General features: G+C 35.6%; 2 protein-coding genes and 1 non-coding gene across 3 annotated transcripts; 2 read left to right on the forward strand and 1 right to left on the reverse strand.

Annotated features, from left to right (window-relative positions):
• Positions 1 to 1181: 1181 nt before the first annotated feature.
• LOC145066978 (uncharacterized) lies at positions 1182 to 1640 on the reverse strand. Its single transcript, XM_079014211.1, has one exon. It carries the CDS (start codon positions 1638 to 1640, stop codon positions 1182 to 1184), a length of 459 nt encoding a protein of 152 aa, XP_078870337.1.
• A 1035-nt stretch (positions 1641 to 2675) lies between these two features.
• On the forward strand, positions 2676 to 2782 carry LOC145071733 (small nucleolar RNA R71). Its single transcript, XR_013690741.1, has one exon. It is a non-coding gene; the product is annotated as a small nucleolar RNA R71 (small nucleolar RNA).
• A 12944-nt stretch (positions 2783 to 15726) lies between these two features.
• On the forward strand, positions 15727 to 17481 carry LOC145070958 (cytochrome b5). The gene is made up of 3 exons (XM_079017905.1): positions 15727 to 15954; positions 16351 to 16417; positions 17089 to 17481. Exons 1-3 carry the CDS (start codon positions 15868 to 15870, stop codon positions 17319 to 17321), a joined length of 387 nt encoding a protein of 128 aa, XP_078874031.1. The 5' UTR covers positions 15727 to 15867; the 3' UTR covers positions 17322 to 17481.
• The last annotated feature ends 301 nt before the right edge of the window (positions 17482 to 17782 follow it).

Consider the following 17782-nt stretch of genomic DNA (forward strand, 5'->3'; position numbering starts at 1 on the left):
AGCATTGCTTTCCCTCAAGCAATCATTTTAAATACAGAAGAAGATTGAGAAAAACAAATCCTAAGCAAAATGAAAAAAAAAACGAAAAAGAGAAGAAAAAGAAAGCAAACTCTAAACGTGGGTTGCCTCCCGGAAGCGCTTCTTTTTAAGGAGTCATTAGCTGGACTTCTTTCCGCTCTACGTTTCCTCATTTTCCTTCATCGGGAATTCATGCTTAATCTTTTGTTCTTTATACTTTGTCTTGTAAGTGTGTATCTTTCTCTTATATGCCCGACGCAATTCTTCTTTCCTTTTCCTTGTGGCATCTTCTTTAAATGCATACTTGATCCATTTACCAACCTTCTTTTTCTGCACCCCGTTCTTTGGACCCATCTTTTGTACTTCCTCTTTGTCAATCTTAATTTCACGTACAGTTGCCACCTTATCGTCACTTGACATTAAGGATTCCTCCTTACCTTCTAAAGAATCCGCTGGTTCAAATGCAAATACTTCATAATTAATAGAAACTCGGGCTCGAGGCTTTGTTCTCTTGATTGTATTTGAATCGATGTCTCGATTAGCCATGAGTGATTCAATGGACGAGCGATTCATATCACCATTCCAAGCCCTTACATTCTCTTTTTCTCCCTAACTTACCCTATCGTCAAGTTGAATTGCTTCTTCTTTTATCACTGTGTCAAGGTAAGCCAATTGTGCATGTTGGAAGTTAAAATTTTCAACAATTTCAGCTTCTTCTGTTGGACTTTCCAAAGGATCAGGAGAAGTGTGCATGTCAAGTTCAGAAAGGGAACTTGTAAGAAGCAAGGTGAGGTCTTCATTATTTTTAAAATTCTGGATTGGACTCGTCGAGTCAGTCGATGCTACTCGGCGAGTTGGTGAGGGTTCCACAATTTTTATTGCTCCTTTTGAATCACCTTCCTCTAACAACCTTTCTATCTCCTTTAAATCTTTTTCAGCATCAAAATTCCCTCCAGAAGGTAATATAAATTGATTTGGATTTTCTTCGTGTAAAAACACAAGCTCTCTTTCTAACACTTCATCACCAAAATCCGTTGAGGAAATTTTTCCGTCTTTTGTCCCTTCGTTCTCTTTCTCTTGTTCTGCTTTAAACACCACTGAATCATTCCCCACCCTTAGCGTCAGCGTAGATTTGCACATATCAACTAATGCACCAGCGGTATTCAAAAAGGTCTCCCAAGAATGATTGGAACTTTAGGGTCTTCTTCTATGTCAAGAACTACAAAGTCCACATGGAACACAAATTTATCGACTTTGATGAGAAGATCTTCACACACTCCTTTTGGATATATTATTGTCTTATCGGCTAGATGGATCTTCATATGAATCGGCTTTGGCTCCGGCAATTTTAGCTTCTTGAAGAAAGAATATGGCATTAGATTAATACTTGCACCCGAGTCAGTTAACGCATGAGTAGAAGTTATGTTCCCAAATTGACAAGGTATGGAGATGCTTCCCGGATCACCCCTCTTTTCTGGCAGTTCGTTTAGCAATACTTCAACAACTTCTTTCGTATTTTGTCTTGTAGTGAAGAGGTTTTTAAGCAAAGTTGCATACTTGGGTGTATGAAGTATTGTTTTAACAAATGGAATGTTCACTTGAAGGGTCCTCACTTGCTTCATAAATCTTCTATACCGTTGAATCTGCTCATCTGGTATGGCTCGGGTTGGAAAGGGCAAAGGGGGCCTGTAGGATTTCAAAGGAGAATAATTTTTCTCATCAGCTCTTGGACTCATCGAGTCCATCACACCGAATCGGCGAGTCGAGTCGGGTTTGCTCGAATTACCTTCAAATTTCTCTTCTGTTTGCACCTGAATGGGTCTCTTTTGAATAGAGGTCAAAGGAGTGAAAATTCTGTCTGAATTAGTGGTTATCACATTTAGATGCGCCATTTTTGGATTTTGTTCGGTATTGCTAGGAAGTTCACCAAGTGTTCTTTGATTTATTTGTTGTGCAAGCTGTCCTATCTGCTTTTCAATGTTATGAATGGAGGCATGCTGATTCCTAAGCAAATTTTGTTGATCTTTCATCATAGCTTGATGATCTTTAAGCATTACTCGTTGCTCCTTCAATTCATTGTCGGTATCATTGTGCCTCTTTTCGTACGCAACTAAAAACCTTGTGAACATCTCTTCCAAATCAACTCTCTTTTCCATAACCAGTTCCTCCTTTTGATAGAAACCCCGTTCTTTTTGCTTGAATTTTTCCTCCTTTGCTTTTTTATATTCGTCATACGGGAGCCATTCCTTCTTTGGTTTTCGCCAGTTATCATCAAATTTGTCGCCACTTGAATAGAATACTTGAGCCTTCTTGTTTCCATTCTCATCCATTTCACAATCCTTAGTGAGGTGAGGCCCTCTACAATTCTCACATCCTACCCGAATAGCATGAATTGTTTGATCCATCTTATTCATCCTCCTATCTAAACTATCTAGTTTAGCCATCATTACCGCCATGCCATCATTAACAGTGTTCCGTACCCCCTACTTACTTCATTTCGTGGGTTGTGATATTCTCTAGAATGTTTAGAGAAATCCTCAATTAATTCCTTGATCACTGGGGTTGCCTTCTTTGTGAGGGGTCCTTACGAGTCAAGGAGCTGCCGAGTTGTAACATTGACTCCATCATAGAAGATGGAGACTTCTTGCTGGCTATTAAGATTGTGATGTGGGCAATTCCTTAGTATACTTTTGTATCTCTCCCATGCCTCATAAAGGGACTCTTCGGGTTGTTGTTCAAATTTGGCTATAGCTTTCTTCAACTTGGCTATTTTTGAAGGTGGGCAAAACTGGTCAATGAATTCTTCTTTCATCTTAGCCCATGTAGTGATGGATCCGGGAGGGAGTAACTTGAGCCAATCCTTTGCAGCACCTTTGAATGTAACTGGAAGCATACGAAGCAGCTGGGTTTCGCGAGGGACATTTGGAACATTAAATTAATCAGCTACATCATTGACTTCATCCAAGTGTTTATAGGCATCTTCGTGGTCTTTTTGTAGAAGGGGATCTCCTTGAGTTAAGCAAGTATGTGACCCTCAAGCTCAAAAGTGGCAGTCGCGGGAATTGCGGGTTGCACAAGTCCCGGGCCAGTGTCATCTCGTATCCTCTTCTTCCATTCGCCCATGGGAACTTCATCGATGTTCGCCATGGTGTTGTCAAAGTCACCTTCTAGATTGCTGGCTTCTCCAAATTCGCTTTCTTCCCTTTCGGACTCGTTCACTATGTCTTCCTTGATTGGGTCTTCGTTTACCAAGGAAGAGGTGATGGATGCTCCTGATTTGCTGCTCTTTTTCTTGCTAAAAACGAACTTTAGATTCTTCAAAGGAGAGTTCTTTGAAGAAGTGGATTCTCCAACGGCTTTTCCCTTGTTCTTCTTTAGAGCGGACTCTTGGTCTTCAAGTGGAGGGAGCAAAGGCATATGGGATCCTCGGGTCATGTAACAACTGCAACCAAAGTAAGAAAAACACGTAAAAAGAACAAAAAGAAAATAAAAACAAAAGTGTGAAACTGCGACAGACTCGCCGAGTAGCTTCGACTGCACTCGGCGAGTTCAAGGCAGAAACAGAAAAAAAAAATTCTAATTAAAATTCTAAAACTGAAAACTATTAAAACTAATCCTAATAACTAAATTACCTAAAAATTACTTTGTGCAAGATAAATCTCACACAAAGGATCGATAAAACTAGAAATTAGTGCTAATTTTTAAACCGTTCCTCGGCAATGGCGCCAAAAACTTGATGTGTGTTTACTCAACTAGTTTTAATCCTACTTTTAATTATAAAATTGACACACAAAGGCAGTGGACCTATCAATTGTGGTAAAGCTAAATAAGTAGGTTATCGAACTCAGGGAACGGAAAATTAAAACTAAAAACTAGAATTAACTAAAAACAAGTAATAGAAAATAGGGGTTTCTCTAGTTTTGCAAGACTAGAAATTTAACTAAAACTTAACTACTCAACTAAAAGCTGAAGACACGTAAAAGCAAACTAAATTCAATGATCAAAAAGGGTTTCTGTTTAGGTTCAAATCATTTACTCCTATGGTTAATTTTTATGATAATATGATAGATTAATTGTTATTGGTTACCAACTCTGGTGATTAGATTCACAGTCACTATTACTAATCCTTAGAAAACATACCAATTCAAGCAATAGCCAATTGATTAAACTAATAGATTTCCTAGGTTAATTATTCAGGTTAAATAAGACTTGTAGCTAGCTAATTAAATTTGGTGATTCAATTAACCTCTTGTTGATGGTGTATCACACAAGCTCACACATTAATTTACCCATTCTCTAATTAATCCTAGTTTCATGTTCATTATTCCTAGGCATATAGTATTGTGTTCACATAAATTATATGAGATAAGCAATTAAGAGATGTTCATGCAGCTTAATCACTTAGCAATTAACAGAAAACAGTTATGGTTAATGCATAAGGGTCTTTAACAAGCTTAATTTAACAATATCACCAACTAACAATTAATCAAAAGAGTAAATTAAACCATAAGAGCAAAATTGTTTCCCCAAACAGAAACTAACGAAATTAGTTCATGAATTCAGTGTGTGAAAGCTTAAAAACGAATTCAAATAATCCTGACATAACTCAATTCAAAAGAAAAGTGGAAAATTAAACCTAAAGTGCCTTAATCTCTTAAGAATGAAAGATTATGGTTCTTCAACGTTTTCCAGAGCTCCAAGGTTTCTTTGATCACCAAGTGTTCCACCAAAAATCCAGAGAGAGTCCTCAATTCAGGTTTGTGAAGTCTATTTATAATTTTCTCAAAACAGGGGCTACTCGTCGAGTAGGCAACTGACTCGTCGAGTCCCCCTTGAGGAATCCGTATACGGCAAGGACTCCACGTGTCGCTTCGTGAATCTTCGTGTCTACTCGTTGAGTAGACGATCCTACTCGCTGAGTAGCTTCAAAATTAAGCCTTTTTTCTTCTTTCTTTCATTCCCGAGCTTCCGTTCATATCTCCTGCTTCTTTTTGCTTCCGAGCTTCTTTTTTGGACTGAAAATATAATTTGAACAATATTAAGTATCTTTTGTCCATAATATGCAATTAATTAGCCAATAAATAATAAAAATCCAACATAAAAATATAGCTAAATATGCAAATATCAATATACCTCATAAACGATTTACATTTTAAAGAGGTATACAATTTAGAATAGATAAAATTGAGTTTATCAACACATAGTTCTATTTTTGATTAATTTTGTATATTTGGTTGTAAAAATCAAATAATATGTGTTAAAAAGTATTACTAGAGAAATAAGAGCTATAATGATTGTGCTAATAGGCTATGAATACGACAATAAAAAGGCCACTAAATTTGGTTTTAATCCGTCAGCGGCGGTCTGCGGTGGTCTAACAGTGGCATAACGATGTTCCGATTATGGCAAGTGGCAGCCAATTATAAACGAAGGAAATGGAGAGTTTTCTTTATTTGATATTAATATTTGTTTTGTCCAAAATTCTTTTCATGATAAATTTTGAAAATTAGTTCCTCAGGTTCTTACCCTTTTTTGGATCTTGACAAGATAGTAAATGAAAGTAGGACATGATGTTTGATTACAATTCAATAAAACTAATTCATTACTCATTTTAACTTTTATCTAACCAATTCCTCAACTGGACTTAAAATCATATATAAAATTAAAGTACATTGTCGACTATATAGATAAAAAAATGTAAAGTACATTGCTATTATGTAACAGTCCAAAATTTTCAACAAATTTAAACCTTTCAAAAGCGACCCATCTATTAATAAAAGTTTTTACAAACTATTATTTCCAAAACATTATTTAAAATCAGAGTCTCCCAAAATCCAATCAGTTGTAAAACCATGGATGTGTATGGTCACGCCTTCGCCGTGCCACTGTCCACTGAGATACCTAAAACCATAAACCAAAATGTAAGCACGAAGCTTAATGAGTTCCCCCAAAGTAGCAACACACGATGTCACACCCCCAAACCAAGGATGGCGGAAACGTCCGGGGGTGGAGGACTTCATGTGTAGTATCACAACAACGAGTATAATAGTGCTCAAAGTAAATACAACCATCATAAATATAATTGAAAAAGTTACATCATAGTAAGTTTACATGTTTCAAAATCAATTACATTATGATGATAAAATGAATTGTTTGACGATTTAACGTCCCATCCTCAAAATGCTGTTGTTTTCCTGTTTCACTAATTTCCTGAGAATACCAGTAGTTTTGAAAAAGTGTCAACAATTAAGTTGGTGAGTTCATAAGAGTTTTGTTTGAGAAAGAAACCGTTTTCTTTGTAAAAACGTCAAAGTATGTTTCCAGAAAATCCAATATTTTCTTTGTTAAGTGTGAAATGAATACTTCTATGTTATGCGATAATGAACCCTAGAAAGACCCGTAGATTCCTTCTATAATCATCCAGTGTATATAAGTTATATAAAAATTAAATTAAATAAGCCGTCGAATACAATGAGTATGCCCTAGGTTCACAACCAAACAAGGAACAGGAAGAAAGGCGGGCCCACCAAGTCTAAGTCGATTATGAATAGATTCTTATATAACTCTAACATATACACTTAACAATTATAGCCGAAGCCTAACAATTCTAGATGAATGTAGTTTTAACAGATATATGTTTCCAAAGAAAATCCAATATTTTCCTTATAAGAGTTAGGTAGTCCTAAATCCCAGGACCGAAAATAAACAATTATTTTTCCATACTTAAAGATATAAAAGTGACTTTAAATCGGCATAAAATCCTTTTTGCTATAAAAGTGTACAAGTATTTTTCCATACTTAAAGTAATTTATGTGAGTTAAATCGACATAACTCGCTAATTTGAAAGTAGAACCCGTAAATCTTATGATTTGTTAATACCACATGTGAGCTATTATAACCATGCTAAGACTCAGACGGTCTCGTAATACGACGTTCTTCAGGCGTCGCACGTTAAATGACACTTGTCACCTCAAATATGTCTGTCTAGCTGTTGCAAGCAGCTCGGGTGCGGGCTTGTCAGACACAATATAAATCTATACACAACTGTCACGCTCTCCCTACAAGAGACTCTGGTTACAATTTATAGGACTTTTGACTTTGTTACCATGAAGGTAACACGAAAGGAATCACTCACAAATTTATTCATTAATAGATTTACGTGAACTGAACTGAAAACCTTTGGTAAATAAGTTTGAAATGTAAATGATACATAAACTATACCTATTATAGTTTATCCAAAACGTTTGTAATGTAAAAGAACCCATTTTATGAAAATACATTAGTGCTATGAGTCCATAAACTATTACTATTATGTAGTATATGAAAAACCCATTTGTTTTGAGAGTAAAACCTTTCTCATGTAGTAAAAATCCATAAACTATGCTTATTATAAGTGTTCGAATGAATGAAGAATCCTTATCATGATTGACTAAATTTCAGTTTATGATGATAAACTAACAAGAAAATAAATTCAATATTTAGAACTTATTGTTATACACTTTTCTCAACATAATACAAAGTGTTATGAAAGTTATAAGCTGTTAACTAGTTTTTAACATTTTTGCACTGTTTTAGAAAAATCATATGAAGTCGAAAACTGAATCTGCAAATTCTGAGAGTTCATAAAATGTGTCTAATTTATTCATAATTTTTATTATGATTTTTGGAAGTCTTTAACTTGTGTTAAAATGTTCATATTCACAGACTGGTCCGAATTCGTTTCTGAAATGATAGGCAATTTTGTAAAAATCACCATAAATCGTAAAACAATCGTATGGAGATGAAAGATATTAAGTTTAAGATAGTCAAAACAATCCGTGAATAAGACTCAACTTTTCTGATGAAAGCTGTTGTTTGAGTTTAGTTGTGTTCTTGGTGTTTTAACATGTATTCCCCCCCCCCCCCCCTAAAACTTGAAGAAAACATGAAAATGTAGGGGTATGAAATCACCTTGAGTGATTTTAGTAGATGGATGATGAAGTAAAGAAGTGTTCAACTCAAGAACACTTAGATGATGTTTGAAGATTTCGAAGATCTAACAACAAATATGACGATATTTGTGTAAGGAAATCATGATTTGAGTGAAGAACTGTAATAATCATATGAAAGATGATGATACTTACCAAATGAAGAAGAAAAGTCTTGGAAAAAGCCTTGGAAATTTCAGAATTGAAGGAGAGAAGTTGAGAGAAAAGTGTTTGCTCTTTGGGTGGAAATAAGAGAAATGAGTGAGAATGAGGAGAGAGTGTGAATTTTCCAGCTCTTAGGACATGGGAATGGCTGGATATTGATGGAAAAGTACAAGGAGGTGACTAGGTATGGTGGGGAGGGGTGTGGGTTGGTCATGGAGTGGGTATGGGTGGTTGCTTGTGTCATAAACTAAAGAAAAATCAACACTCCACCGCTTGTACTTCACCCGCTCTTCTTGGATAAGATTTATCCCCAAAAACATGATTAATTAATAAATATGGGGCCTTATATGTTAAAATAAAGTTTTGGGTGAAAACCCCACATTAAAATAATTAAAAACGGGCCTAAAATGCAAAACTAGTCGAAAACCGGGAAGAAATGGCCTACCTGCGAGACCTCTCGGTACTTGGCTGAGGTTCGATCCCTTCTAGTCATAGACCGAAGGCGAAAGTAGTTTGGACCCGAAATGGATCAAAGGCGAAAGTAGAGTTCAGTCCGAGAGGACCTTCGGGTTTGGTCTATGGGAGGTTCGGGGCTGAGACTTCGGGTTCGGTTCATGGCAGCTTCGGTCCTTCAGCAGTTCGGTCCCTATAGGGACCTTCAGTTCTAAGAGGGTTCAGCCCTTTAAGAGGGGTTTCGGGTCCTTAAGTCTATTTTACCCATATTTACCCCGTTTTTAGCAGTTTTTGACCCGGTTAAGGGTCGGGATGGCCCGAAAGACTATAAAAAGTTAAAGGAAATTTTGAGAGAGATTTGGGAGAGATTTCACATACTTGGAGAGATTTCTCATACTTAGAGGGATTTGGGAGAGATTTCACATACTTGGAGAGATTTATCATACTTAGAGGGATTTGGGAGAGATTTCACATACTTAGAGAGATTTGGGAGAGATTCTAAATAGAAAGAGAGAGATATAGTGAAACAGATTGGGAGAAGCTTCTTTTGTGACCTTTTTGAGTGTTTGGCTTTGCAATGCAAGGTTCGTAAACCCCGTTAAGCTGTGTTTAAGGATCTTACACACTTCCGATGAGTATGCAACATTGTTTTATCGGTTTGGTTCATTACTTACCACATTTTTAGGTTAAGGAAATCTAGATATACGAACTTTTCAATTGATGATTTCTCATTAGAATAGCAAGTTGTATAGTAATTACCTAACGTAAGCCCTAGTATACAAGGGTTAACTGAGTTGACCGGTTTGACTTGTTGACTTTGGTTGACTTTGACTTGACCGGAAATTGACGGTGGTGACACACGAACAAATAACATATTCAAATAACAACATGTACTGGGTCCACAGCTAAAAGACTGGATTACCCCTGAGCCCACAATATGAGTCAGGCTTGCCTATCAGGCCTACAACTCATATATGTCTTGCTCCTTAGCCCTCAACATAAGTCTGGCTTGCCCCCGAGGCCCACAGCTTATGTTTGGCTTACTCTCTAACCCAATCAGTCATCAGACTGAAATGCTCTCAAGCCCTCAATACGAGTCTAGTATACCACCCGGTCTACAGCTCGTATCTGGAATGCACCTAAACCCTCAGTATAAGTCTGGCATGCCCCACCTGACCCTCAGCTCATAACTGGAATGATCCAGGGTTTGTTGGCTACAACACGAAGCAGTACAACCTCAACCCAACATAATATGTTGACATATACATAATAGATAAACATATAATTAGTCAATAGGCAAATAGGCAAATCTACAGATCACTAGTCATACCATCATGCTATCGCATATCAGGATATCTAATCCAATGTGCTAACCTTGGTTCCTTCGACTCATAAGTACAGTGAGGAAGACTCACCTCAATATGTTGATAATCAAATAACTGCTCGGACCGCCGAACCGGATTACCTCGCACCAACTAACAATAAATACAATCTCAAACTTGGTCAACCCTGGTCAAAGTTAAAGTCAACGGTCAAGGTCCAAAAGTAAATATTTCTTCCTAGCAGAGTACGCCCTGCGTACCAAGAGAGTACACCCAGCATACTCTGATGTTGACCAATAGCGGGGCACTGACTGCGTACGTGTAGCGTACCACCAGGTACGCCTAATGTACTCAACCCAGTCCCAAAACTTCATTAAGTGCTTATTCCATTAAATGATTACATCCAAAACTCAGATCTAAGCCCAAAATGATGTCCTAAGTCATAAAGTTTCCAACTTTATGACTTTGCATGGCTATAAGTGCTTAATGTCTAAAACCCTAAGTTCTTAACCCAAGAATACATCACAACTCTTGCATGAAATGGATAGAAGGGCCAAGATCATGTTTTTATAGTTCACAATAGCTTTATAATGGATAAAGTTTCAAAATTTATCCATTAGAATGGTCCCAAAAAACAAGAACTAGTCTTTAAGTCTTAAAGGGACCCAAAAGTTCATCTTTTTCAACTTAATCCATTAAGTACAAGTCTCCAACTTTCAGATCTAAATCAAAATGATGTTTAAATGGATAAAGTTTCCAACTTTATCCATAACAAGGTCACAACATTTCAAGATCTAAACTTTATGCACTAAAATGACCAAAAGCTCATAACATCCAAAACTAGGTAGATCTAACAAATACATCATCAAGATTCAAACTTTATACCTCTAGAAGATAGATCAAGGTGAACAAAGTCCATATCTACAAGCTCCAAAGCAACCAACATTTCTCCAAGAAGTTTCTTCTTCTCCAAGGTGCACCATGCATACTCTAAAGCACTCAAAACACCTTCTTTTAGCACACAAGGCTCAACTAGGGTTTGGGTTTCATGGAAGGGGGTGTTGGAGAGGTGGAGGCTGAGAATGGAGTGGGTTTGGGGGAGTTAAGGAGCTTAACTAGGGCTCAAACTATGAAAATAGGGTTTAGGCACTAATTACGTATGCCCAGTGTACTTCTGGTATGCCCAACGTACTCAAGGTGCCTCAGTATGCCCAACGTATGCCCCTTTGTACGCCCAATGTACTCAGCATCACCCAAAATTAGCCAAACTTCAAACGAGCATAAATTCTTCGTTCAAACTCCGATTTTGACGTTCTTTATATCCTCGGAAAGGTAATGAAAATCTCTACACTTCTATTAACTCATCCTTTCCTTTAAACTTTCCGAACAAAAATCCAAAATTCATAAAAGCCCGAATTGACACTTTACCGAAATACCCTTTGGCATCAAAACATAAAACAAAATACCAAATCATCAAAATTACATTATACACACTGAAAATGTGGTCTAAATATCTTTTACTCAAAGGCCCTAAGCCTGATAATACTCGGTCTTCGGGTTACCACCCCCACATAAGAAACGATTCGGTACAGCATGTTACAACTGGTGAGATCAATTCAGGGATGGTGACCCCTTGGGAAGTTTTTGTGCAGGGATTCCAAAGTAAAAAATATTGTGATATGTGTCGTAGGGGGATGTTACAAATGGTATCAGAGTTAGGGCACTGGCCGATGTGTTCGACGGGGACGTCGAAACCTATAATAGGGGGTGAAGGCGGGCAGGTTAGCTGCACTTGATCCCATATTGGCTGAGAAGGATGAATAAACATTCCTTAAAAATGTGTGGATACCTTCTCTATCACAACACGGTTTAAAGCCGTGAGGGCAGCAGATCCTATAAGGACTCTGCAATTAAGCGTGCCCGGATGAGATCAATTCAGGGATGGGTGACCCCTTGGGAAGTTTTCGTGTCGGGAGTCCAAAGTGGACAATATTTTGATACGTTTCGGAGGGGGATGTTACATAATAATAGGCCACGGTATAATAAGTTTGAGCCCGATTTTTAGGACTTCTAATAAAATAGAATCAAAACAGGAATATATTTGTGTTTGGATAGAATCTTTACACCGTGACATGGTTTCCTACTTGCCTATTGTTTTTGGATCATCCATGAATCCTTCAGAGTAATAATACCCGATTGGGATATGATCCAATCCATTTTTCATCAACATCGTAGCATAGTAATCAATAGTCTCCATTTTAATAAATAATTTATTCTAAAAAATTACTTATATCAATAACCTCATTCATAAGCAAACAAATTAATCAAAAGAATGCTAGTCAGTTAGAATTTAGATAAATTGGGAAGCAAACATATTTTCTTGAAGATGATTTGTGGGTCTTTCCATTGTGTAACATAAACAGATCAGAGATAATTAGTGTATTGAACTCCATATTTGGATTTTCACCATTGGTAATTTTGGCTTCGATTTTAATGGTGTAACAATTATTCCAGGAGTTGTTAGCTTACTTTATTCCAAATTCTCGTATAACCCCCTTTGAATCGCCTAATTTTTTCAGCCATTGAAGTTCTTCTGAATTCTTTATCAAAAGCGTAACACATATCCTGTCGATATTATCTTCCATTGTTGTACATAAATGGTGAAATAATATCTAGTAAACCCCAAACACGAGAACTATAAGGGTGGGGCCGTGATATAAGGGAGAGGAGAAACAAAGGCGAGATTCATGATTTAAGGTTCTCGTGAATGATTAGTAGGTTAAAGAGTTGAAGATTCCCAATTTCATAGGATTGATTTAAAGATTCCTGACAGAGAGTATATTAAAATATCAATAATTACGTCTCTGATTTAATGTGATTATCATTTTACTAATGTTTTAAAATTTATGAAGGAAGAAAAGGTCATATGATAATTGGGAATATAGTTGGAATGAGCGGTAAAACATAATATTGGTTTAATAGCGTGTTCTAGTTTTTATTCTTTTATCATAGTAGTCTTTTATTATAATAGAGATATGAATGTACGCTAGATTGTGAACTAAATTTACAAGGTAAAATGACCAAAAAGGGTAAGATAGTTCTCATTTTGTATATAGGTTTAGTCCTTATTTTTTATATAAAACAATCCTTTATACTTGTTTTTTTTGTACGTATGTAATCCTTTTGACCAGCTACACCTGGTTTAGTCGGTTATATTTGATTTTATGTTTTTTAGTAAAATATATTACACATGTGGTGTCTATATGGGATCTTATATGAATAAGCCATCCATTACACCCCAAATTAAAAGGATAACATATAAATAAGGTTTATTTAGTATGCCTCCATCCTCCATTAGGCGATACTACTCCACCATCATTACTCCCAATCTTCATGAATTGCAATTGATCATGGCAGAAGAGGCAATTCCAATCTTGGATGTACAATATAATGACATGTTCACACCTAACCTATTAGTGTATTTTGATCCAATTAGAGCATCTATATGAGACATTGATGTGAACAAAATGAACTTCTCTAATTTCACCACCTTTCGTGAAAAACTTACCAACTACTTTTGCAAAGATTTGTATTATTGTGTGGCTGACATAAGTTTGGCCGAGGGGTTGCATGTTATATAAAATGAGTGTGGTTTTAATGAGTTTCTTGAAGCTGCTAATAAAAATAAGAGGTTGAATATGTATGTGGACGACCTACATAAACCTTTATTTGATTGGATTCAGGAGGAAGAACCAGAGCCTAAAGATGATGAGGTTTCTATTGAAGATGTTGAGTCCATTTTAGCAGAAGGTGTGAAAGGTGAACATGAAGAGGATGAGGAATTTATATATCTTAAAAGAAACCTTTAATGATCACTTCCTAAACATTATTTGTCCAATAGAGAATGAATACCTTGTTGATGAAGATAGGAATGTATAAGGACCTATCTACCCTAGACATGATCATACCCAATAATGGAAAAAGACAAAGCCTATATTAGGTATGAGGTTCTCTACTAATGTTGAACTTAAATTCTTTCTTAGTAAGTATGCAGTAGCAAATAGTTACGAGTTATGGTTTGAAAAAAATGATAAGGACAAGCTGCTAGTTAGGTGTTGTAAAAGAAAATTTCAACATGCCCTTTTAGGTTGTTTGCATCTTGGATGAAAGAAGAAAGAAAATTTTAGATTAAGTCCTTTCAACCACAACACAAATTCTCAAGGGCATTCAAACTTGGGTCAATTGTAACATATAATTGAATAGGGAAATAGTTTATGAATAACATATTAGAGAGGCCAAAAATGAATTTGAGGAAAATGAAATCCTTAATATTTAAGAGATACAACAATAATATGAGAGTTGGCCAATGTAGGAACGCAAAAAAGCTTGCATTGTATAAAGTTGAGGGAAGTTTGAAAGAACACTATGTTAAATTATGGGATTAGGTAGCTAAAATAAGAATGGCTAATCCAAGTTCTCATGTTGAGGTGTATTTAGAGCCACATCATGATGATACTATGGTTTTTGATAGGTTTTATGTTAGCTAAGGTGTTATAAATAGCTGGTTAGATGGATGCAAAAAGTTAATTGGAGTTGATGGCTACTTTCTGAAGGGCATATGTAGAAGAGAGCTCATATAAAAAATGGGGAGCGATGCCAATAATCACATCTATCCTTTAGCTGGGGTAGTAGTTAATGTTAAGAACAAGAGGGAATATAAATGGTTTCTGTACAATTTGATAGGAGACATTGGAGAGGGAAATGGTAGTGGTCTTACAATCCTATTTGATGGACATAAGGTATATCCACTAACCATTCTTTTGTTAGTTGGTTTGATCATGCAAATCGGTCTATTGCTTTTATTATGCATTAGCTGAAGTTGTGAAGGAAAGAGTACCTAATATGGAACACATATTGTGTGTTAGGTACATCCTAGCTAACTTCAACAAAAGATTTAGAGGGGAACAATATTTCAAACCTTTTTGGACGAATGTGAGGGAAATAACAATACTAAATTTTGAAGCAACAAAGATGAGATTAAGTCCTTAGAAAGAAGGGCTTATGATTATGTCATAGAAAGGGACCCAAGGTATTGGTCAAAGACTTTTTTAGGGAAGTATGGACAGTGATGTAGTAGAGAATGGAGTTTCATAAAGTTTTAATTTTGTTATCCTTGATGTTAGAAGGAATCCGCTAATAGTAATGTTGAAGAACATCAAATGTCTTGTAATGCAGAGGTTATGGATGCATATACAAAAAATGCATGAGATGAGATTTGGAAAAGGTTAACAACACTTTTAGTAGTTACATTCATACGATGGTTTATAATGGTTTAACGTATAACTTCTTTTATATTGACAATTTTTGGGTTGCTTAAATTAATGGGTACCAAGAATTTGAAGATCTCCAAGGCAATGATAGGTATGTTGTTGATCCGAACCAATTTCCTCATTTAACCTAGATCCATGGGCTTTTGTAAGATTCTATTAAATTGTTATTTGTGCCACATATCCTTCTACATCAACAAAATCTATAGAAATCCGGTCTAAAGAACTTTATATATATATATATATATATATATATATATATATATATATATATATATATATATATATATATATATATATATATATATAAGAGCTTATTGTTATTATTATTTTTAAATGAAGATTGGGTCGAATTTTCAAAAGCTTACCCCTCAAAATCCAATAAAGGATTGGGCTAGTAAGCCCAGTGAACATGATATCATAATGTACTGTGCCATTGCTATGTGCTTGGGCGTCAAGATATCGACTTCAAATTTAGGGCTGTAAATTGTAATATCGCCATTTTATCTATCGTTCTCAAGTCAAATAGAATCTGAAGAAAGATTCATTCCAGAATAGGGGATTTAGAAAGAGTAAGAAATCCTGAGTTTCAATAATCCAGTTTAACCCCAAGAAATGCCAACTCTAACGAAGCTATACACGATGCAAGAAGCTTCAGAGCACAATTCCGCAGGCGATTGCTGGGTTGTTATCGATGGCAAGGTCTGCTTCTCTCTTTAATTATTAGCCGTATGCTTGTATAAATATAGGTATAAACGTCGTTATGTATCTAAACTTCTCTAATTGCTTAAATATGATCATGTTTTACATCGAGTTAGGCCTTATACTGTTGCTATATGGGTTCATTACGTTGTATTTTAGGGTTTTATTTTTAGTTAAACTGATAATTGATGAATGTGAAGTGATTGTAATCGATTTGTATGAATTTAAAGAACATGATTAGAATTTGGACTTTGTTATAAGTTTAGCCCCAAACATTTCTCATCATCTTGTATAATTTTTTTTTTCGTTGCTTAATTTATGTCGCAATGATGTTTTTCTCAAAATTAAGCAACCAATATTGGATTTGGTGCTAACATATATTACGATTTTTACCAGGTGTACGATGTGTCATCGTATCTGGAAGAACACCCAGGTGGAGATGATGTCCTCCTTCAGGTTACTGGTAATTCCTCATAATTTCATTATCTGTTACGTAATTCGAAAAAATCACAAGCTAAAATTACTTTTCAACCCTTTGCGATTATTACAAATCATTGATTGATTACTTGATTTTCGTTCACAAGATTCTTTGTTTATATTAAGGTATAAAAGCCGATCAATTTCCGGATGTTATGCAGAATATCAAATTAGCAAAATATCCTATGTTTTTTATTGTCATTATTTGTAAATATTCATTTTTCCTAGATTTGGATCTATTAGCTATTTTATAGGCTAAGAATCTGTAATAGGACTCTTTTAAAAAGATGGCATCTCTTTTCCAAAAAGTCTCCAAATTTGTCGTAGGTTACATTGGGAAAGCTCCAATCAGTTATGCAAACCCACCTTTTTGTCATTATCAGAAGAAGTTTTGGATATTTAAATAAGGTAGTGTTTGATACAATGGAATCACAAAAGGAATGGAATGGTTCATTCCATAGGAATGAAATAAACCTGTTTGTTTTTTTTCTACATGGAGTGGTATGAACTATTCTTGAAGGAATGTGATTCCTTAGATATTTGACTAAGCTGGTGTTTTCTATAATGGAATGAATGGACGAATGTGTGATGGAATGGAATGAGTGATTCCATTTCCAGAATCAGCATTTTTAATGATGAAACTATTTGATTTTGAAGGGAAAGATGCTACCGATGAATTTGAAGATGCGGGGCATAGCAAAACTGCAAGGGAACTAATGGAAAGTTTTTTTGTTGGGGAGTTGGACACGTCAGACATTCCTCAGCTTGAAATTGTCTCTGAGAAGCAAGAAAATTACATTTTTGACCTTACTAAGCAATACTGGGCTGTTCCATTAGCAGCCATTGGCATATCGGTGGTTGTCACCTTTTTGTACTTGCGCAAGAAGTAATTCAAGTTGTATTAAGAAAAAAAGCCTTCTATTAATTCGGAGGTATTTTGAACACCATAAAAAAAGAGGTTTAAATTTTGTTAATGGATTTGTAAACCTAAATTATTTGAGTAAAAGATATATGATATCCATTTGGATATGGATGTCATCTGGTTATTTATACGGGTTATTTTATACCAAACTTTAATTTATATCATGTAGTGTCCATCGTGTTATGTATTTAGTTGTCAAATGAACGGAATTAGATTGTCAAAATCTATATTTGATTGATTTTATCATATATTCCTAGATGGTAGGCCAAAGATAAACTTCATCATCCGTTTTTATGAAAATTACAAAATTGCCCGTATGAGCTTAATATGATCGAACCACAAACACATCGATACATACACTTCGTTAACATTAACTACTCTTCTAATTTGCTGCCTATTATACTAATTGAAAATTTAAATATCCATCGG

This window comes from Lactuca serriola, chromosome 8, assembly GCF_051521515.1.
Source record: "Lactuca serriola cultivar US96UC23 chromosome 8, Lser_US96UC23_V15, whole genome shotgun sequence".
In the NCBI taxonomy this organism is placed as follows: Eukaryota; Viridiplantae; Streptophyta; class Magnoliopsida; order Asterales; family Asteraceae; genus Lactuca; species Lactuca serriola.